At 45.1% G+C, this 23,854-nt stretch overlaps 1 protein-coding gene across 3 annotated transcripts in view; it reads left to right on the top strand.

The window, feature by feature from the left end:
* MDGA2 (MAM domain containing glycosylphosphatidylinositol anchor 2) overlaps positions 1–23,854 on the top strand; it is a 1,122,977-nt gene that overhangs the window by 816,480 nt on the left and 282,643 nt on the right. For all 3 annotated transcript variants that reach the window (XM_033952215.1, XM_033952214.1, XM_033952216.1), the window contains exon 7: positions 14,526–14,855. In XM_033952215.1, coding sequence (XP_033808106.1) covers positions 14,526–14,855 — 330 coding nt within the window. The remainder of the gene's footprint in view (positions 1–14,525; positions 14,856–23,854) is intronic.

Below are 23,854 nucleotides of genomic sequence, written 5' to 3'. Positions count from 1 at the left end.
TCAAAAATGTATTTCAATTAGTCCAATAAAAAGATTACCTTAATTTCCATTTTCTATTTATAAATATTTATCAACACAGCTACAATACTACTGTATCTTAAAGCAAAAAAAAAAAAGAAATATAATTTTTTTTCTACCTTTGTCTTCTCTGTTTTCTGTTTTCTTCATCTTCTCTTCACTCTTTTCCTTCCATTCACTGTCTGCCCTCTCTCTGCCCCTTTTATACGGCATTTTCTCTCCTTCTATGCCCCTTACAGAAACTGCCTCCCCCTCCCATCTCTCCCTCCACCCCCTTTGGTCTGGCATCTCTCTCCTCCCCTTCCCTTCCTTCTCCCACACACCCATGGTCTGGCATTTCACTCTCTCCTTCCCTTCCCTTTACTTTTCTTCCCTCGTCTTCCCTCGTCTTCCTTCTCAATTTATTTTCTGCATCTGTCTAGATTAAATTCTTACTACCAGTCCTCAATTTCCCTTTTCACTTTATCTACTTACAGCTTGATACTTCTTTTCTCACCCCCTCCAGTATTTCACTAACTTTATCCCCTTCCCCATCCATATTGTGACCTTTTTTTATTTACTCCCAATTTCCATCATGTGCCCTCTTTCTCTACCCCTTCCATCCAGCATATGCCCCCCCTCTCCACTTCCATTGTTTGTTCCCCTCTTTCTCTCTTCCCCACTTCCTTCGTGCATCTGCTCCCCTCTTTCTCTCTCTCATCCCCACTTCCATCAGCATCTGCCCACATTCTCTCCCTCCACCACCCTTCCATACCAGTCTCCTGCTCCCTCTACCCCCAGTGTCATCGAGTATCTTGCCCCCTCACCTCCCCACCACTGCTGTATGCTTCTCAAACCAGAAACAGTGGCTGTAAACTTAAATTCAGTCATCGCGGGACCTTCCTCATGGCTGCCGCCTCTGCTCTGGAACAAGGAAGTGACATCGGAGGGGGTGGACAGGCAGCCATGGGGAGGTGCAGGAAGGTCCCACAATGACTGAATTTAAAGTTTACTACTGCTGGTTCAGAAAAGCAGCATCATTAGAGTAGGGCTGGAGGTTCCGAACTCGGTGTGCCGGATGTGCACCTCCTTAGAGCATGCACCCAGGGTGGACCACCCCTCCCGCCCCGCCCTTGGTACACCACTACCATTGAGCACTGCCTCTGTCGCCTTCCACTCAACTAGTTTTTGACCCAGTCTATCAATTTGGGGCCTGTGTGGAACACTGTCAAAGGCTTTGCTAAGATCTAAATAAACCACATCTAGTGCACTCCCTCTATCCAATTCTCTAATAATCTAGTCAAAGAAATTGATCAGATTTGTCTGACAAGACCTGCTACTAGTGAATCCATGTTGCCTCAGGTCTTGTAAGTTTGCGATACACTGATATAAGGAAATATCCCCCCTTTAACAAAACTGTGTGGCAAAAGCCCCAAAGCCCTTTAAATCCCTATGGGCTTCGGGACAGTTACCACAGCAGCCTGTGCTATCAGGCTTTGTAAAAGAGAGGGTATGTTTGAAAAATATCATATGTTTCAATTGTTCTTGCATTTTAATTGTTTTTTTTAGTATTAGATCTTCAATAGTAAGGACGCATAATTGATTGACAGTAAATAGTTGAGTGTAGAGAGGTGTTTTTTTTAGCTCCTTGCCCTTACTTCTTGTTAATACACAAGAAACTCAAAAGTGGATGGTTCAGAACAAAGATATCTTTATAAGATATCACTAAAACAGGGAAGATAAGGTATCTTGATAGCAAGATTGCAATAAAGATCATAGTAAACCAGGTATCTTCCTATCCAAGAGACACTGGCAGACTATTCAGTGGCATAGTAAGGGAGGTGTGAGAGGGGCGGTCCGCCCCGGGCATGATTTTCCTCAGGGTTCCGATACCCCTACTCTCCATCCCCTCTTCCCACTTCTTCCCCTGCCATGCATGTGCGGCCCTAACCAATACCTTTTTATCTTTGGGGCGAGCAGCAATTAACTTCCTGCCCACATCAGCTTCATAAGAACATAAGAATAACCTTACTGGGTCAGCCCAATGGTCCATCAAGCCAGTAGCCCATTCTCAGTATCCAGTAGCAACATTCCAGCTAGAGAATGACACGGGAAAAAAATCTGTCCCCGTCACTGCCCCGTCCACGGACCACCATCTCCTTCACCGCTCGGTCCCCGCCATACCTTTCACCGCCCCGTCCCTGCAGCATCCACCCTTCCCTCTCGCCACCTCACCACCCTTCAGCGGCCCGAGAATCTCCCTCCCTCCCCCTTACCTTTGAGGCGCTTAAGTAAAGAAACTTACTGAAGCCGGCAAAGCTTGCCTACCTGCATGTCCGCGAAGGGAAGGAGGAAGGGAGGGAGATAGATTTGGCTGTAGGTAGGTAGGGAGGGGGCTACGTACGATTGGTGACCTTCCCTCCCATAACTGCAGGGACTGACTTCCCTCCCTTAACTGCGAGAACAAGGCCATTCACCACTCCACAGGGTGGTGGATGGCCTTGTCCCTGTGCCCGCAGTGAGCACTTTACCCTCCCCCAAACACCATTTAAGCAGGTTACCTGCGGCTACCCACGCCTAGCCATGGTAACCTTGTCATTCCAGCATCTCAATAAATAGCAAGGTTTAGGAACCCCAATGAGAGCAACATTCCAGAGCTGAGATTGTGATGTCATAATGCCTTATTCCACAGTGCTTCATCAGTGATGTTACAATGACTTAAATGTCATATACTTGGCTCACGTAAGAACATAAGCATAGCCTTACTGAGTCAGACCAATGGTCCATTAAGCCCAGTAGCCCGTTCTCACGGTGGCCAATCCAAGTCACTAGTACCTGGCTAAAACCCAAAGAGAAGCAACATTCCATTCCGGGAGAAGTGACATCAGAGAGCGCTCCGAAGCAGACATGGCCAGCAAGTTCTTTGCTGCTCTCACTGAAGTTAAACAGGTATGGCGAAAGGGCACAGGTGCGCGCAAAGCTGGTGGGGGGGGCAGGAGAGGGATGCCGGTCACCCTCGCTACGCCACTGAGACTATTCTTGTTATTCCACGCTCCTGTTATTAGACTCACTTCAAGCACCAAAATTTCCCATGAAGCGGTAGATTCCTGTCGCTTTAGGCTTCTGCTGTTCTCACTCCAAACACTAGAGTGCTTGCTTTCTTTTCTTGTACTCGGGAAGATAAGTTCCAGCTGTTCATCCCAGTTCTATGACAGCAGCATCAATTTTTTGTCTCTCTTATTTTGTACACCATTTGCAATGCAGAAAAGTAACAAGTCATGTCTTGGGTTACCGGTAGAGAATGACACGGTGGCGGTTTACCCGCGGCCACCGCATTTTAGCCGCGGGTCACCTGCCGAAAACGGGGAAGAAAACTAGCAGTCGCTGCGGCGACGGGGACAAGGCCATTCACCGCCCGCAGGGCGGTGAATGGTCTTGTCCCCGCAGTGAGGCATGAAGGATCGCGCGGTCCCCGCAGCTCACACCCGCCTGCCCAATCGATTCTAGTGTTTAGCCAGCTCTCTCCCTTCTCCTCACCTTAGTTTGTAGATTTTCTTTTTCGGCGACCCGCACGCTATCAGAGAGCCGCGCATGCGCGGCTGCTCAGTGTTCAATCTTCTGCTCTGACGCAACCGGAAACAGGAAGTTGCAGCAGAACAGAAGATTGAACACTGAGCAGCCGCGAGTGCGCGGCTCTCTGATAGCGTGCGGGTCGCCGAAAAAGAAAATCTACAAACTAAGGTGAGGAGAAGGGAGAGAGCTGGCTAAACACTAGAATCGATTGGGCAGGCGGGTGTGAGCTGCGGGGACCGTGCGATCGCTAGTGTTCCCGGCTCAAATTGGAAGGAGGGAGTGAAAGGGAAAGGGGATGAAGTCGGAAAGAAAAACCCACAGCAGGAAAGAAAGGGAAGGACTGGCAGGTGAGCCAGATGCTAGAAGCAGGGGGGGGGGGAAGAAAGAGGGAAAAAAGCTAGATGGGGTTGAAAAGAAGAGACACACTGGTATGGAAGAGGAAGATAGGGGAAATCTGGACACAGGAAGGTAACAGAAAGAGGGAAAATTATGTGCATGGGGCATAGGGACAGAGACATAAAGGGGACATGTCATGGGGATGGTATATGGACACAGGGGGGGGCAATGGCAGATACATATGGGAGATATTAGAAATGGGGAAAATAGGAGCACAGAAGCGAGATGGTTTGTGGGGATGGGACAGGGACCGAGCTCGCAGGCTCCAGTGGCTTGCACAAATTACATTGTAACGTGCCATGAAAATAAGAGGGAGGAAGGTAGATAGATAGGCCACGCGAGAGAAGCTGAAGGGTGGTAGAAAGGAACAGATGGTAAAGGAGGGAGGAAAGGGTGGTGGTGGAAAGGAATAGGACAGACATTGAAGGAGGGTGGAGAGGAACAGACCCCGAAGGGAAATGTGGAAGACAGAATGGGAAGAAGACAGATGCCAGACTATGGGGGAACGGAGGGAAGAAGATGGGTGCTAGACCAATTGGGGGGGGGGGGGGTTAAGGGAGAGGCACAGTAACAGCAAATGGAAGACGCAGAGAGAAGACACACAGTGGATGGAAGGAATTCAATGAGAAGATGTGGAAAGCAGAAACCAGACAACAAAGGTAGAAAAAAAATTATATTTATTTATTTATTTTTTGCTTTAGGATAAAATAGTATATTAGTTGTGTTGATAAAAATTTATAAACAAAGCCCTGCCAGCTGAACATCTCTTTCTCTAGTTCAGCAGCAGGAACTTTGATTTATAAGAAAGGAATAAGCTAAATATTACAGTACTAAGGCTTATATGGATGCAGCGGGGACGGTGACGGGGCGGTGAATGGGATGGCAGTGGCGGTGACGGGGCGGTGAAAGGGATGGCGGTGACGGTGACGGGGCGGTGAAGGGAACGGCAGTGACGGGGCGGTGCAGAGGATGGTGGGCCGGTGACGGGGCGGTGACGGGGACAGATTTTTTCCCCGTGTCATTCTCTAGTTACCGGACCCATGATGAAGGCATTTCCACGGTCCGTATAGGGTCTTCCCTACTTCAGCACTGTCATATAGCACTCCTAAATTTGGCTTTTTGCACTTCAGGAACATTTTGGAACTTTTGGGCATCATCTGCTGGTGCAATTGACTATATTGCACCATAAGACCAGCTTTGGTTTGCATAGGCATTGTTTATCTCATGGACAAGTATTAATTAGAGACTTTTGACATCTTTTCTGTATTGGCTTCATGATTTTGTAGAATTTATAATTTGGTGTTTATAATAAACCTGACAGCATCCAGCACATTAGCTCCACTTTTTCTTGCACGTGTGTGTGCAAGAGACTTGTTGTTGTGATCTTTAAATACATAACAGACAGATTTTTAAAATTGCAGTTTATCACTGTCAATTGTTGATCAGGTTGCAAATAGGAATAGCAAACATTGTTTGAATCTGTGTATGCAAATGTCTGAAGCCTAAGGAATAAGATGGGAGAGTTAGAATATACAGTATAGAACAGTGGTATCAAACTCACGGCCCGGGGGCCTCATGCGGCCCACCAGGTACTATTTTGAGGCCCTTGGTATGTTTATCATAATCACAAAAATAAAATAAAACAGTTTCTTGATCATATGTCTCCTTAGCTATAAATTATAATATTGTTATTAAGACTTAGCCAAAAGGAAAGATTTATAAATATAAAGAGTTTTATCTCATGCAAAATTGTTATTTCTTTAATAAGACATTATCTTTTTTTTCTGAGGCCCTCCAGGTACCTACAAATCCAAAATGTGGCCCTGCAAAGGGTTTGAGTTTGAGACCACTGGTATAGAACTAAATAAAAAGATAGATATACAAAATAGTCATCTCTGAAACCTAGTAGAAGAAAGTTTTATTTGCATATCTTTAGGTGCTGGAATCCAAAAAGGGGGCATGACCTCAGGAGGGGCATGAGTGGATCAGGGATGTTCCTATAATTTTCACAGTATCCTAAAATTTCAGAGATTTGTGCCCAATATAGGTATGAGAATTTACACCAGGTTTCTGTTGATATAAATTCTCGTACCGAAAACTGGCTGCAGATCCTGGTGCCAAATGACATCTAGCTTTGAGTGCCATTTATAGAATATGTTTAGCACTAATTTTATTACTGCCCAAATTTGGGTGCAATTTACAAACAGATAAGATCTGACCAATGAAAACATATAACAAAAGCTGGACAAGAAAACCTTAGATGCTATAACAACTGCTCTACTATATTAATGAAATACCAAAATGACAATAAAAATTAATAAATAGAAAATAACCAATGAGATATTAACCATATATGCGTTCATATGCTAACATACATTACCGTATTTTCACGCATATATCGAGCGCGTTATACACGATTTTACAAACTGAGCATAACCATGTGCGTTATATGTGTGAGCGCGTTATACAATTTTTTTTTCATTGCGATCCAGCGTCCCCCCTGCGAACCGGCATCCTCCCCCCCGCTCGCGTCACCCCCCTCCCCCCGATCCTACATCCCCCCCAGCATCGCAAAGACATCGCTTACCCCGATTGGGCACCGGCACCAGCACCAATGCACAGGACGTGCCAGTGCCCGAAGATCCTCCCTCGCCTGGGCTGGGCTGGGCTGGGCTGGGCGGTGCGAGGGAGATCCTCCCTCTTCCCTGTGCTGGGCTGGACTGGGCTTTGAGCATTTGCGCATGCTCAAAGCCTTCTGGTCTCGCTCTCTCCGAGATTCTCAGATTCAGAAACTAGGAGAGAGCGAGACCAGAAGGCTTTGAGCATGCGCAAATGCTCAAAGCCCAGTCCAGCCCAGCACAGGGAAGAGGGAGGATCTCCCTCGCACCGCCCAGCCCAGCCCAGCCCAGCCCAGCACAGGTGAGGGAGGATCTTTGTGCACTGGCACTGGCACGTCCTGTGCATTGGTGCTAATGCCGGTGCCCAATCGGGGTAAGCGATGTCTTTGCGGTGCTGGGGGGATGTAGGATCGTGGGGGGGGAGGGGGGTGATGCGAACGGGGGTTGGAGGATGCCGGTTCGCAGGGCCAGAAGAGGGAGTAAGTGGGGGTGGCGGGAGGAGGTTTTAGCAGCATGCGCGGTATACGCGTGTGCTTGCTATATAGAATTTTTTTTACATAAATGCGTTGTTCCCGCGCGCTATACGCGTATGCGTGTTATACATGTATGCGCGTTATATGTGTGAAAATACGGTAATAATTGTGTGTGACAAAGCAATAACATTAAAAATTGATTTGAACATACCAAATAGAATGGTACAAAAACTACGTAAAGTCATATGTAAGACGCTAATAACGAAGGTGAAGAGAGACCTTGAAAAGAATATTGCACTGATCACACAAGAAAAACTGTTTTAGGTATATTAAAAGCAAGAAGCCTGGAAGAGAATCAGTTGGACTGCTAGAAGACCGAAGGATAACAGGGGATCTCATGGAAGACAAGGCCATAGCAAAGAGATTAACTGAATTCTTTGCTTCGGTCTTCACTGAGAAAGATGTGGGGGAATTATCGCCAGAAATGGTTTTCAATTATGATGAATCAGAGAAACTCATACAAATCTCTGTAACACTGGAAGATGTAATGGGTCAATTTGACAAAACACCTAAAACAAGTTTAAAAGACATTTGTAGTATAGAAACAAAGCAGCATATTTCTGCTACACAATGGCCACAAATTTGGACTTGGAGAATGAAATTACAGCATCAGCATCTATAAGGCAAACTTGGGGCTCCTTTTACTAAGGTGCGCTAGTGTTTTTAGCGCATGCAGGATATTATTGCATGCTACACCACACACCACGTGGCTAGAACTAAGGCCAGCTCAATGCTGGCGTTAGCGTCTAGCACGCACGGCAATGTAGCATGCGCTATTCCGCGCGTTAATGCCCTATTGCAGCTTCATAAAAGGAGCCCTTGTTTTTTCTTGTTATACAGAATTTTTTGGGACCCTAGTTCATTTCCAAAAATTGGATAATTCAAAGTGTAATAGATGATGGCACTGTCAACTTGAACTAGGGACACTGGATCATTTGTTATTTTATTGTCCATTGATTCTCACTTTTTGGAAATCAATTTGGGGCAAAATTAATAGGTACTTGGTGTCTCTATGCCATTGTCTTATGATGTGGTATTATTTGGGACATTGTTGAAACCTAAGAGTCCCATTGACTCTTTTGATTATGACACAATATAAACCGGTTCACCTTTATCCACATGGTCATTCACCCCTTCAAAGAAATGCAGTAGATTTGTGAGGCAAGATTTCCCTTGACTAAATCAATGTTGGCTATGCTCATTAATCGGTAATTTTGTTTTTTATAATAGTCTCTACCATTTTGCAAGGCACCGTCGTCAGACTCACTGGTCTATAATTTCACCGATCACTTCTGCAACCCTTTTCAAAAATCTGCATCGCATTGGCTACTCTCCAGTCTTCTGGTACTATGCTGGATTTTAAAGAAAAATTATAAATTACTAACAATAGCTCTGCAAGTTCATTTTTCAATTCTATTAGCACTTCTGGGATGTATACCATCCGGTCCAGGCAATTTGCTACTATTCAATTTGTCAATTATTTTTTTTTTGTAAATCTTTATTAATTTTCAAAACTTATAAAAAGTGCAAATGAATATACCTTCAAATATAACAAATAACAGCACTTTTAGTTGAACAAATACTAAAACAAATTACCCTATTCTCTCTTTCCCCCCCCTTTCCCTCCCCTCTCTCCCTGTCTGGATGTATGTAGAAATCAAAGAAAATCTAGGAATTAGGGATTTAATCAATTCAATCTTCTGTTTAACAAATGCCTCCAATGGACTCCATACTTCTTTAAACCTTTTATTATTTTCCAATTGTTCTGCATTCATTCTTTCATACCTATAACAGAAATAAAGTATTTCCCACGAAAAAAAAAATCAAATCTATTCCAGTTCTTCCAGTTTCTAGCAATTAATTGCATAGCCACCCCCGTCATAATCAGAAGAAGCCTACTTTTATGTGTGTCAATGGGACTCTTAGGTTTCAACAATGTCTCAAATAATACCACGTCATAAGACAATGCCACTTTTTTTGAGAACTGTGCCACCTGCCTACCTCCCTCCACCCACACTTACAGGAGTGGAGGATAGATGTGAATGCCACATTTTTCTTATTCACACAGCCCTCATATACAGCCTGTTCTCTCTTTAGTTCCCTTCTCTCTTAATATTCAGAACCCTCAAAACTAAAGAACCGGCTTTCCTCAATAAAAATCTTATACCTTAAGAATGTAATAGATCCTTAAAATCCTCTGGACAACATCTGCTATGGGTTCCTTCTCTAAAAATAATAAATACCCGTAGATCAACAATATTCTCAGTTACTGCACCTTCACTTTGGAATGCATTACCTACTCATCTTCGGGCAAAGCAAAATTTAGACAAATTTAAAGGTGCTTTAAAAAGCTTCCTATTCACTGATGCCTTTGGCTAATGATGTTACTATTCTTTCCTCATTGATCCCCTTAGTCCTTTTGTTTTCTCCCATATACGTTCTCTTTCCTGTATTTATTGTAGTTCTCTCCCCTTTCCTCCTCATTCTTAGTATGTTTACTTTGTGCTTTGTTTGTCTGAGTAAAATTTTTTCTGTTTATTATTGTTGTTTTTTAATTTTGTTCTTATCCCTATTTTATTGTTGTAAAATGCGTGGAGGGGCATAATCGAAAGGAACGTCTAAGTCCGTTTTCGTCTAAGTCACAAGTCGTCCAAAGTGAAAAAACAGCGTAGGACACATTTTCAAAAAATATGTCCAAAAAATATTTGCTTTCGAAAATCGTCTATCTATACGTCCAGCTGCCTGATCGTCCAGATCGCTAAATTGTCCATCTTTATACCACATTTTTGTCCAACTTTTCGTCCAAGTCCCAAATGCCTAGAAACAGATCTTTTGGACGTGGGAGGGGGTCTGCAAAGTGATGGACAAGACACCCACACAGGGCACCTAAACAGTGGGCTACCTTACAGGGCACTGCTGTGAACTTCATAAAAATGGTACCATGTAATCATCTAACACATAAACTGGATCCAACGGGATCTGCAGTAGAAAAAGCAGCAAGCAAAACACAAAACGCAAACTACAGACTATGTACAGGATGCAGGCTTTGTTTATTATACCAATAATTTGGAAATGCAGTATATATACAACCTTATTCACAACCAAGGGACCCGACACGGTCCGTGTTTTTCGGATAACACGCCTTCCTCAGGGGTCCATGGTGAATAAGGTATGAAACAAACTGCAATATAAAGGTATCAAACAAGTGCCTGTGTGAGCCAGAAATTTGAAATGAACGTGCTCCCTTATAGGTAATAGTGAGCCCCCCAAACAATCTCCAGAATCTCCTAGACCCACCTATCTACCACCCCAATAGCCCTTATGGCTGCAGGAGCCATTTATAGGGCAGTACAAAAGGGTTTTGGGGGGGTTTAGGGGAGTGCACATGTTTCATCATCAATGCAGTCATTACAGTGGCTTATGGGCATGGGTCCTCCTCTCCATGGGTCCCTAACCCACTCCCAAGACCACTTAAGATGCCTCTGTGCAGTGCGACTAGGCTTTCCTATGCCAGGCTGCCAGGTGCTGATGTTCTGGAGGCAGAATTTAAAAACTGTGATTACGATTTTTAGAGGGGGGTCGGTGATCACTGGGATAGTGTGTGGGGATCTGTACTATGTGTTTGCAGTCTTATCTGGTCACTTTAGGTTGTTTTTTGTGACTTAGACCATGTTTTAAATGGTCTAAGTCAGTGTTCTTCAACCTTTTTACACCCGTGGACCGGCAGAAATAAAATAATTATTTTGTGGACCGGCAAACTACTAGGACTAAAATTAAAAAACCCCGTTTAGGCCCCATCTCCGCGAGCTCGGTCCCCGCAAACCATTTGATCCCATCTGCGCAAGCCGCAATTATGATTTTATATTGAATGTATTTTATTAAAGTATAAAAAGAAACAATATTCTGAACAATTGTGATTTTATAAATACAAATATACAGAGCACGGACCAACAAAACCCCTGTCTCCCCTCCCCTTCACATATATCCCCTCTACTATCAAGAAAACTGAACAAGCCAAGTTATTATAGAATGCTACATAGAAATATCTTGCTAACAGAATACTGCAGTCCCCAGTTATGTCTCTAGCAGGATATATAATTCAAATCTGATATAGTCTAATGACAAAATAGAAATAAAATTATTTTTTCCTACCTTTTGTTGTCTCTGGTTTCTGCTTTCATCTTCTTTTCACTCTTTTCCTTCCAGCATCTGCCCGTTCCATCCAATGTCTGCCCTCCCCCCCTTCCATATGTATCTGACTTCTTTCTATGCCCCTCTTCCTTGTCCATCCTCCTCTCTCCTTTTTACATAATTCATTCCAGCTTCACTGCCTTCTTCATTTTTATCTCTCCTACACCAGATCTAGCATCTTTATCCCTCTCTCATTTCTCTGCTGACCCCCTTTCCAGCATCAATGTCTCTCTACTTTCTCATTCCTCTCTCTCCCCTTTCTCTCATCTGATCTCTCCATTCCACCCTGACCCCCTTCCCCTCCTGTAATCTCACTGCCAGCTGTTTCCTTCCTTTTTTCTTTCTCCCTACCCTCCTTCCTTTTTTTCCTTCTCCCTTCCCTCCTCCCTCTATCCAACATTAACTCTCTTCCCATCCCTTTCCCTCCTCCCCTCCCAGGAGCATATCTCCTTCTTCTCCCTTCCCTCCTCCCTCTATCCAACAGTAACTCTCTTCCCATCCCTTTCCCTCCTCCCCTCCCAGCAGCATCTCTCCTTCTTCTCCCTTCCCTCCTCCCTCTATCCAACATTAACTCTCTTCCCATATCTTTCCCTCCTCCCCTTCCAGCAGCATCTCTCCTTCTTCTCCCTTCCCTCCTCCCTCTATCCAACATTAACTTTCTTCCCATCCCTTTCCCTCCTCCCCTCCCAGCAGCACCTCTCCTTCTAACTCCCTTCAAGTCCAGTAACAGCTCTCCCTTTATCCAGCACCTTCCCAGCCTCCTACAGTGGCTTCCTCCCCTTCCAGCAGCTCTCGGTACTTGCCTGCAGGAAGTTGCCGGTAAATCACTGCCCTGGCAAATTGGAGAGCTGGTGGGAGGGGAGACAGCCACTGTAAAGGCTCCCCAGGATCTTGTTCGAACACGCTGACCATCTCCCTCCACCTGCACCTTAATCTGCAGCTCTCTCCGGTCTAATCGCAACTTCCCCGCGGCCCTCTTCAGCAACTCGGCAGGGGTGGCGATCAAGACACGCTGCCGACGTCGGGACCTTCACTCCCTGAGTCCCGCCTATTTTGTTTCAACTTCCTGTTTCCGAACAGGCGAGACTCAGAGAGGGAAGGCCCCGACGTTGGCAGCCTATCTTGATCGCCTGAGGCTGGGAGGAACATTAATCGGGAGGAACCGCAGTCGGCAGGAAATTTAACTGCCGACTTGATCTCGCCGGCCCTGTGCGGACCGGCAGAAATTTTCTACGGACTGGCACCGGTCCGCGGACCGGCGGTTGAAGAACTGTGGTCTAATTCAGAACGTCCAGGTTTTGTCTATGCTGTGTTATAAAATGTTTGGTTAGCTAAGTCTAAACCGGCCCACATCCCGCCCATCCCGCCCAATTCCCACCCTCGATACTCCTCCTGAAACGCCCCGTTTAGCTCTGGTAATTCAGTGGCACTGTGAAGGCCTAGGTTGTTTATAAATACATCCAAAACCTGATTTTATTATCGGCCCTTGGACGTATTTTGACAATGTTCGTCCAAGTGCCGACTTAGGCCGTTTTATGGATGTTTTTCACTATTGATTATGAGCCCCTTAGTATTTTGAAAAGCGTTCAATCAAATTTACAAGAAACTTGGAAACTGTACCCCACCTCCTTTTCCTTTCCACTTCTTTTCCTCCTCAAGCCCCTTTCTTTATCCTTTCTTTTCCTTCCCCTCTCCTCTCACTCCTGCCCTTTTCCAACCACCAAGTTAACTGCAAGGCATAGTCCCTAGCCATTCTTTGCCTATTCCACACTCCCTAATAATAATTTCCATGTTAGGTGTTTAATACTGAGTCAATGGGTAAAGAAGCCCTACATTAACACCTGTTTTTTTTTTTTAAAACAACTAGCACTGGCTTTTACTAAACTGCAGTAAAGCTTCGTACTGTGAGGTAAATGCTCCGACTCTCATAGGAATTGAAGGAGTGTTGGAGCATTTACCTTGTTGGACCACGGTAAAAAGTTCTACCGTGGTTTAATACAAGAAGCCCTAAGTGAAACACTTAACACAACTTAATAAATAAGTTTCTATTACTTTTTTGGAGGGAGGAGAAGTGTGCATGCCAAAATGTTACCTTTCCATGCTATTTATGGAATTTTCCATTTTATGTAGGATTAAGTTTTGGTTGTTTTTTTTTTGTTTTTTTTTGCAGGGGTTGGTGGAAGCAATGTTGTCAACCACAGTACACCCTATTGCTCAAACAGTGTGTCCTGTTACTTAATAGTATACTATAGACCCGTTGCAAAATATGACATCTTTTTTCATAGCCTTTCAGGTTAAAAATAACATTTCTCACATTATTTCAAATGAAGGCACGCCTCTAATGTTTTCAACACTTTCAATGTATTTTTTTTCAATCCAACTGATTTAACATGTGTCTTTTTACTAAGATGTGTTAGGTGTTAATGCATGCCTAATGCAGCAAAAAATTGACTACTGCAGGTCATGCTACAGCATAACGCAGTAGTTTTTGAATATTTTTGTATTTTTTAAGGGACATGTCAGGGACATAGTGGGCATTCCTGAACTAAGTAGTCATCGCATCTACATTATTCTTACTACCCTTACCACGTACAAAATAGGTGGAGGTAAGTGCTTCCATGGTAACTTTTAAAAATGGCCATGCATTAATGAAGGCTTAAAGCAGAACAAATGTCAATATTTTGAATATCTCATTCAGGAGCTGTATCAAAATATCTGTCTCTAACTCAAAGCTCCAAATGTAATCTTATCATCACTAGTAGTATCCAATATCTTACTATGAGGAGACCTCAGCCCCACCGCTGTAGATCTACAGCGGTGGAGTGGTGGGGCTGAGATCTCCTCATAGTGAGATATTGGATACTACTAGTGGTGATAAGATTACATTTGGAGCTTTGAGTTAGAGACATGCATTAATGACAGCATTAATAAAGGGCTATTAATGAAGAAAATAGAAAAAAATGCATTTTTTATGGCTGCAGTAAAAATTGCCTTAGTGCACATAGAAGACCTGCGTAAGAGTGCACCAAGACCAGTTTTTACCGCATTATAGTAAAAGGACCTCTGTTACCAGGCATATTCTCTGACAAACTGGGTTTTCTTTTTCCTGTCCTGTACTCTGGAAACTCTTTTCATTGCTTTCAGATTTGCTTATGAAACTGACTTATTAATGTGGCTCAAAGAACTATTTGATTAACTATTTTCTTCTGCTCTGTAGCATTAAAAAAAGGACGATTTTGGATTACTCCAGACCCATACCACAAGGATGACAATATCCAGATTGGTCGTGAGGTGAAGATCTCCTGTCAGGTGGAAGCTATTCCTTCAGAAGAGCTGACATTTAGCTGGTTCAAAAATGGACGCCCATTAAGAAGTTCTGAAAGAATGGTCATCACCCAGACCGATCCAGACGTTTCTCCTGGCACCACAAACCTTGACATCATAGACTTGAAATTTACGGACTTTGGTACCTACACATGTGTTGCATCTCTTAAGGGAGGAGGCATATCTGACATCAGTATTGATGTTAACATATCTAGCAGCACAGGTAAGAATATTGGCTCCAACCCAAAAGTGGCTATTCATGTTTTATCAGAAGATGCCCTGCATTATTTATTTATTCAAATTTTCTACACCTTTATCCCAGAGGAGCTCAGAATGGCTTACATGCATTTATTTGGGTACCCAAGCATTTTTCCCTGTCTGTCCTGGTGGGCTCACAATCTATCTAATCTACCTAGAGCTTTAAGCACTAAAATAGTCAGAGCAATTTTCATGTAGGTAAATGGTTTGCATGAATACCAATTTACCAAGGTGAGAGGACTTTTTGATTTTTAGCCTCCACCCAGCTAAAAATATATTTACAAAATCCTGCACATTATTTCCCAAGGAACAAGTTCCCACAGAGAAAGCAGTGGAACTCATTCTAAGAATGTGGAACTCTTTCTAAGATCAAATTTCAAAGGGAAAGTATGCCCTTTTGATAACTGGTATAAAGCTTATGGGCACTTCTCCCTCTAAGTCAGTGGTCTCAAACTCGCAGCCCGGGGGGCCACATGCAGCCCGCCAGGTACTATTTTGAGGCCCTCGGTATGTTTATCATAATCACAAAAGTAAAATAAAACAGTTTCTTGATCATGTCTCTTTAGCTGTAAATGACAATATTATTATTAAGACTTGGCCAAAAGGAAAGATTTATAAACTATAAAGAGTTTTACCTCATTCAAACTTGTCATTTCTTTAATAAGACATAAACTATTTTTTTTCTAAGGCCCTCCAATTACAAAATTACTATTTTGAGGCCCTCGGTATGTTTATCATAATCACAAAAGTAAAATAAAACAGTTTCTTGATCATGTCTCTTTAGCTGTAAATGACAATATTATTATTAAGACTTGGCCAAAAGGAAAGATTTATAAACTATAAAGAGTTTTACCTCATTCAAACTTGTCATTTCTTTAATAAGACATAAACTATTTTTTTCTAAGGCCCTCCAATTACAAAATGTGGCCCTGCAAAGGGTTTGAGTTTGAGACCACTACTCTAAGCTGAGCAGGAGTCCTCCAACTGTACCGTATTTTCACGCAAATAACGCGCACCCGTATAAAACGCGCACACGGGTATAGCGCGCAGAAATCACGATGATATGTACAAAAACTTTGGTATACCGCGCTCACGGGTATACCGCGCATGCTGCCCGACGCTCCTTTCGCCCGCCCTGACTTTCCGTGCGCTGTCCCGACTCTCCGTTCACCCCCCCTGACTTCCGTGCACTGTCCCCCCTTGAAGGTCTGTCCCCATCCTGAAAGCCTGATGCCCCCCCCCCGACGTCCGATACATCCCTCCCTCCGAAGGACCGCCGACTCCCCAACAATATCGGGCCAGGAGGGAGCCCAAATCCTCCTGGCCACGGCGACCCCCTAACCCCACCCCGCACTACATTACGGGCAGGAGGGATCCCAGACCCTCCTGCCCTCGACGCAAACCCCCCTCCCCCCAACGACCGCCCCCCCCCAAGAACCTCCGACCGCCCCCCCAGCCGACCCGCGACCCCCCTGGCGACCCCCACGACCCCCCCACCCCCCTTACCTTTGGTAGTTGGGCCAGAAGGGAGCCCAAACCCTTCCTGGCCACGGCGACCCCCTAACCCCACCCCGCACTACATTACGGGCAGGAGGGATCCCCGGCCCTCCTGCCCTCGACGCAAACCCCCCCCCCCCCCAACGACCGCCCCCCCCAAGAACCTCCGACCGCCCCCCCAGCCGACCCGCGCCCCCCCTGGCGACCCCCCCACCCCCCTTCCCCGTACCTTTGGTACTTGGCCGGACAGACGGGAGCCAAACCCGCCTGTCCGGCAGGCAGCCAACGAAGGAATGAGGCCGGATTGGCCCATCCATCCTAAAGCTCCGCCTACTGGTGGGGCCTAAGGCGCGTGGGCCAATCAGAATAGGCCCTGGAGCCTTAGGTCCCACCTGGGGGCGCGGCCTGAGGCACATGGTCGGGTTGGGCCCATGTGCCTCAGGCCGCGCCCCCAGGTGGGACCTAAGGCTCCAGGGCCTATTCTGATTGGCCCACGCGCCTTAGGCCCCACCAGTAGGTGGAGCTTTAGGATGGATGGGCCAATCCGGCCTCATTCCTTCGTTGGCTGCCTGCCGGACAGGCGGGTTTGGCTCCCGTCTGTCCGGCCAACTACCAAAGGTACGGGGAAGGGGGGTGGGGGGGTCGTGGGGGTCGCCAGGGGGATCGCGGGTCGGCTGGGGGGCGGTCGGAGGTTCTTGGGGGGGACGGTCGTTGGGGGGGAGGGGGGTTTGCGTCGAGGGCAGGAGGGCCTGGGATCCCTCCTGCCCGTAATGTAGTGCGGGGTGGGGTTAGGGGGTCGCCGTGGCCAGGAGGGTTTGGGCTCCCTTCTGGCCCGATATTGTCGGGAAGTCGGCGGTCCTTCGGGGTGGGGGTGCGAGTGGTCCTGCCGGGGGGGGGGGATGTATCGGACGTCGGGGAGTCGGCCGGGCAAGAGGGCTTGGGCTCCCTCTTGCTCCGATCGTGGATGCGGGTGCGGGTGGGAGCGCGTGCGAGCGGTCGTTCGGGGTGGGGGTGCGAGCGGTCCTGCTGGGGGGGTGAATCGGGCGTCGGGCGGGGTGGGAACTATGTTTTAAAACTTTTGTATACCGCGCTCACGCATATAACGCGCGAGGGGTATGCGCGGTAGGTAAAAACGCGTATAACGCGCGCGTTATATGCGTGAAAATACGGTACTGGATGGGGGACACGGTACTGCAATATTGTGTTTTCAATCTCTAGGGACAGGCAGGATCCCTGGAGTCCTGCACAGCTTACTTGTCCTCCATTACTGAAAATGCGATGGTGAAACAGCACTCCCCACTGGCAGGACTGTAGGTAAAGAACTCTAGCTCAGCTTAGGGGGAACAGTGCTTATGGGCCAAAGCACCAAGGGATTTAGAAACTTTGGGGCTAATATTCAGCCAGCTGGAACCAGGTAGTGCATTGCCCACTTGATGCCGGCACTCAGTTTGGATATTCGGTGATGGGCTGTTTCTAGAGACTGGCAATGAATATCTGATTTTATTTTTAGCTGCAGTAACTTCAAGTTGTGCAAAATGCAGCAACTAGAACGATCACAGGAGTAGCTCGATATGAGCATATTTTGCTGCTGCTAAAGCAACTACATTGGTTACCAATGAAGTTTAGGACTGAATATAAACTCCTGACAGTTGTTCAGCGGGTAATCTTGGTACTTGATGCAGACACTGAGGCGGCACATGGCATTTACATTCGCTGAGATCAGAGTCAGCAATGAGATTGTCAATTGAGTCAGTAGGGGAAGCGCATTGCAAGAGAACGCAAGCAACGGCAATCTCAGTAGCAGGTCGATACTGTGGCATAGTAAGGGGGGAGGCGGTGCAGTCTGCCCTGGGCGCCCTCTTGGTGGGGGCACAGGCACCCATCCTCCTCTCCGTACTCCGCCCCTCTGCTGCCGTGTGTGTGCACCGCTTCCCTTCCCCCCGTACCTCTGTAACATTCCTGGCACAAGCAGCACCCCCCACCCCCCAAGCTGAGAACATAAGAATTGCTGCTGCTGGGTCAGACCAGTGGTCCATCGTGCCCAGCAGTCCACTTACGCGGCAGCCCTTAGGTCAAAGACCAGTGCCCTGAGTCTAGTCTTACTTGCGTACGTTCTGGTTCAGCAGGAACTTGTCTAACTTTGTCTTGAATCCCTGGAGGGTGTTTTCCCCTATAACAGCCTCCGGAACAGTGTTCCAGTTTTCTACCACTCTCTGGGTGAAGAAGAACTTCCTTACATTTGTATGGAATCTATCCCCTTTTAACTTTATAGAGTGCCTTCTCGTTCTCTCTACCTTGGAGAGGGTGAACAACTTGTATTTATCTACTAAGTCTATTCCCTTCATTATCTTGAATATTTCGATCATGCCCCCTCTCAGTCTTCTCTTTTCAAAGGAGAAGAGGCCCAGTTTCTCTAATCTCTCACTGTACGGCAACTCCTCCAGTCCCTTAACCATTGTAGTCGCTTTTCTGTGGACCCTCTCGAGTGGTATGTGACATCAGAGGAAGTGCCGATGCTGGCGCAAAGGTAGCTTGGGAGTTGCTGTTCACGCCAGGAATGCTACAGAAGAATGAGGGAAGAGAAGCGGCATGCGCACAACAGGAGGGGGCAGGGAAGGAGCACACGGAGGTGTGGGAGGTGGAGAACAGGGCAGGGGAGGGGTGCCTCCCACCCTCGCTAAGCAACTGGGTCCACAACTGTGGAATCGTTTGCCAGGTTGCTTGAGATTTTGTAAGGATTTGAGGACTTTTAAGAAAGAACTTGAAAACTCATATATTTGTGCAAGCTTTTTATTAGAGTGGAATGTTTTTTAATGTGAGATTTGTGTAACTGGATATTTGTATGGAGGAACAAGATGATGAGATAGCTGATGTGTTGCTGTTATTGTTATAAAGTTTGTATGTAGTAGTTTATATTTATTCTTACTGTAGGTTTTAAGCGGAATAGAAATTTTGAAACAAATAAATAACCAGTTATTCTGATATTCAGCGCTAACCAGTTAAGTACATAGGGCTAACAATAGGCCTGCTATTTAGGTGGCCTATTTTAGCTGTTAATCATAGGCAGTTAAGCACTGACTATCCGCACCTAGCCAGCTATGTCATCTGATGTAAATGGTTAGTGTCTAGCTTCTAACTGCGGGAGAAAGCCAGCTATCTCCTGCTGAATATCCATGATTAGGTACCAATATGCTATTTAATGGGACAGGGCCGCTTCTAGATGGTTAAATAGTTTTGAATATCGGGAGAGTTTTGGCCATATTCAAAAATGATCTAATACACCTCTAAATTGTATTAAGTAAAAACAAAGTGATAAATCTAATTTGCTGGATTTTTCTTTAATTACAGTCCCAGCAGAAATACATTTTTCAATATTATAGAAAAATAGTGATTCAGATTGTGTTATTTCTGTTATAAAAGTGTGTCTAAATCTAATTTGGTGATATAAACATGGCTTATTTAATGTGGCTAGTGTGATGCTTTTGTTTGTCTATGCTTGTATACTGTGGATTTTGAAAATATTGCCATAAATATACACTGGAGATGAGTCCTTTTGCACAGGGCTTAAGCAGCTGTCCAGACTGTATCCTTAGCTGTGTTACTTATGTTTTGCTAAATCTGTAATCTGATTGGTGAATGAGCGTGAATTCAGAAACAGTACATGCTATCCAAAAAAAGGGCACAGCTAACAAAATTATGGAGCCCTTTATTAGGCTGCCTAAAAAAGTGCCTAGTGCTGTTATTAAAACTTGGGTTTCCTGTGCGCTGAGACCACTTTTTAGCATGGCTTTAAAATGGCTGCAATTTGCTTTTTCCTATTAATGGTCAAGTGCTAATGTTGAAATGATTTTCTAAGTGGTAGAAGCTACCGCACTAACCCTGCACTAACTGGAGAGTGCACAGCATTTTACCTGCGCTACCCAATTAGCACAGGGCACGCCTGCTCTCCACTCCCAAAACACACCCCCATACTAAAAATATTTTTTTTAGGGCGAGATTAACATGTGCTGATTCTGGGATTACCATGGGATGCCTGAGCATGTCTCACAGATTCTAAAGCAGTGTTCTTCAACCACCGGTCCATAGACCAGTGCCAGTCCACAGAAATTTCCTGCCGGTCCACAGGGCCGGCATGTGCATTGGGCCCAAAACTGTGTTCTTCAACTGCCGGTCTGCAGTGCGATCGATGCGTTGTTAATAAGATTATATTGTGTGTATATATGAAAAATGAATGGAAAAAATAGTGTTACAATTAGTACTATTATGGGGGAGGGGTCTGGGGCGGAGATGAGCAGGGTCTGGCCCACGACTTAGCCCAGTGTTCTTCAACCGCCGGTCTGCGGACCGATGCCGGTCCACAAAATAATTATTTTATTTATGCCGGTCCATAGGTGTAAAAAGGTTGAAGAACACTGTTCTAAAGTATAAAAGGACAGCTAAGTGCACAGTTTAGTCAATTGCAGGGGTTTCAACCCTTTTCTCAGGACATACTTAACCAGTAAGGTTTTCATAATATCCACAAAGAATACATATGAGAGAGATTTGAATTGAATAGAGATAGGGCTTGCAAATTTGTCACATGCTTATTCATTGTAGGTGTCCTGAAAACCTGACTGGCTAAGGGCTCATTTTACAAACTTTCAGTACAAAGTTTGGTGCATTTTCGTGGGGGGGGAGGGGGGAATTGGTACCGCGACTTTGTAAAAGGAGCCCTAAATTTGTCTTGAGGACTGGGTTAAGAGTCTCTTGTCTAATGTGAGAATATTTTGCTTTGTTCACTTGGAGCATTCGTTTCTTTATGTTTACTTTTCTTCAGATTCCTTATTCTTTACTGAAATTTATATAGTGGATATATTTAGAACAAAACTAATAACAGAACACGTTTCCTAGGATTCTCACATGTTTTTTCCGAAACACTATATACAGTACCAAGAGTGAACTCACTCATTTTGTGTGAATACAATTTTGAGGCACTTCCCCAGCCAGCCAGATTTTCAGGAAATGTGCGGGACATAAATTTATATGTGTCTCCCTAGTCTCCATCTTGCCAGCTCTCCTGGTAATTGCAGCTGCATTCAGTATCCTTTCCTGATGAAGGCCACAAAACTCGAGTGGGGGGGGGGGGGTTTACAGCCCTTTCTCACATTTTAAATTCACTACTGCTGTTGCTGCTTTTACATGAGACTAGCTGACCACCAGGATAATCACAGATAAGCTTTTGTTTACTTCAGTTCTGTCTTATTTCATTAGTCATACAGATTCCTTACTGGCGGCCGGGACAGTGATATGCTATGATGGTCCCAGCGGCAACCACAGTTTAGTTTTATACCAACCTATATGGTTGCGAGTCTGAGCACTTCACACAATAATTTTAATTGAATGTACAGTACTCCCCCAACAAATTTGCGGTTTGCGAATTGCAGACTCAGTCTTTTGTGGTATTTTCTGACTGCCTCTTCCGGGATCTAAAGTCAGGCTACACCAATCAGGAGTTGCTTTGACCCGCCAGATAGCATGTCAAAGCAGCTCCTGATTGGTGTAGCCTTACTTTAGTTCCCGGAAGAGGCGGTCAGAAATTACTAAGAAGGATCCCGCACTTGCCGCCGCCCCCCCCAGCTTCCCTCTTCTGCCTCTCCTGCCTCCAATCCACTCCTAAACCGCATTTGTGGGTTTTTTTTTAATTTGCGGGTGCTCCTAGAATGGAACTCCGCAAATTTGGGGGGAGTACTGTATTATTATAAATACAATGTGATTTCATATATACTATATTAGATATATCTCAGTGCTATAGAGTGGAACTCCCTGGAGTTTGATATAAATTTATGTACAACAGAGGCAATGGATATAGATTTCTCACAGGCATAACTACTGTGGATATCCTGAAAAACCCAACTGGTTGAGTATCCTCCAGGGTTAGATTTAAAGCCATGGCTTTAGAAAGATGAGATATGTGAACAAACTACTTTTGGTGAAAAAGTGACATTTTTATAATATAACACATGATATTTAAAAGGATTACAAAGGATATACAGTGGAGGCTTTGCAGCAGATGCTGACAATATTACTGGTAAAGCCGCAGTGACATCTGTACTAGCCAGAGAATTCTCTCTGTATTTCTAGGCAAAGAAAAGACCCAGTCTGGGAAGAAGGAACCCTTCCCTATTGTCCCAACAAAAGAAAAAGCCAGTGTAGTTTACAGGACCTTCTTCCCACAGCATTGAAGAAAAGGAGACCTGGAATGTTTCACAGTTTTACATCAGACTAAATGAGATGAATTTAGGGGGGAATTCACCAAAGGGTGCTAAGCACGTTAGCGCACGCTAACCACTAAGGATGCTCATTATAGTCCTATGGGTGTCTTTAGCGGTTGACGTGCAGTAGCACATTTGTGTGCGCTAATGCGCTTAGTGCTTTTGATGAATTCCACCCTCAGTGGAAAGAAAGAGTGAAAAACTGCACATTGAGTGGGATTTTCAAGCTGGGAAGTAGGTCGTAAAACTGAGCAGATTAGCTGGGCCTGCATGTTTGTATTTCTTTATTCAATTTTCTATGCCACTCTTACAGGGGAGCTCAGAATGGTTTACATGAATTTATTCAGGCACTCAAGCATTTTTCCCTGTCTGTCCTGGTGGGCTTACAATCTATCTAATGTACCTGGGGTAATGGGGGGATTAAGTGACTTGCCCAGGGTCAAAAGGAACAGTGTTGGTTTGAACCCACAATTTCAAGGTGCTGAGGATGTAGCTTTAACCACTGCCCCCCACTCTCCCCTTCTGATGACAATTTTTCTATTTCTGTCCACTGAAATATTTGATCATAGAAGGATAAGTCAAACAAAAATAATGAGGACATGTAGAATGCTACCACTGCTAATAGCTTTAGTTGTTTACAAATGACTGGTACTTGTCAGATACCTGAAGGTTTTTTTTTCTAAAGTGTGCTAAGTTTTTGCACTAAATTCACTCACTAAGGGCTCCTTTTACAAAGGTGAGCTAGTGTTTTTAGCGTATGCACCGGATTAGCGTGCGCTACCCGAAAAACTACCACCTGCTCAAGAGAACATAAGAAGTTGCCTCCACTGGTCCACCAGAGGTCCATCCTGCCCAGCGGTCCACTCCCGCGGCGGCCCATCAAGCCCACTGCCTGAATAGTGGTCTCTGACTAATTTTGTAATTTACCTCCAATCCTGTCCCTATAACCTTACCTCTACTCCTATCTGTACCCCTCAATCCCTTTGTCCTCTAGGTACCTGTCTAGACCTTCTTTGAAGCCCTGTAGCGTACTTCTGCCTATCACATCCTCCGGCAGTGCGTTCCATGTATCCACCACCCTCTGGGTGAAAAAGAACTTCCTGGCGTTTGTTCTAAACCTTTCCCCTTTCAATTTCTCCGAGTGCCCCCTTGTACCTGTGGTTCCCCTTAGTTTGAAAAATCTGTCCCTGTCCACTTTTTCTATGCCCTTCATGAT

This window comes from Geotrypetes seraphini, chromosome 7 (assembly GCF_902459505.1).
Source record: "Geotrypetes seraphini chromosome 7, aGeoSer1.1, whole genome shotgun sequence".
Taxonomy (NCBI): domain Eukaryota; kingdom Metazoa; phylum Chordata; class Amphibia; order Gymnophiona; family Dermophiidae; genus Geotrypetes; species Geotrypetes seraphini.
The sequence above is the reverse complement of the archived record's forward strand: the minus strand, read 5'-3'. Positions and strand labels throughout refer to the sequence as shown.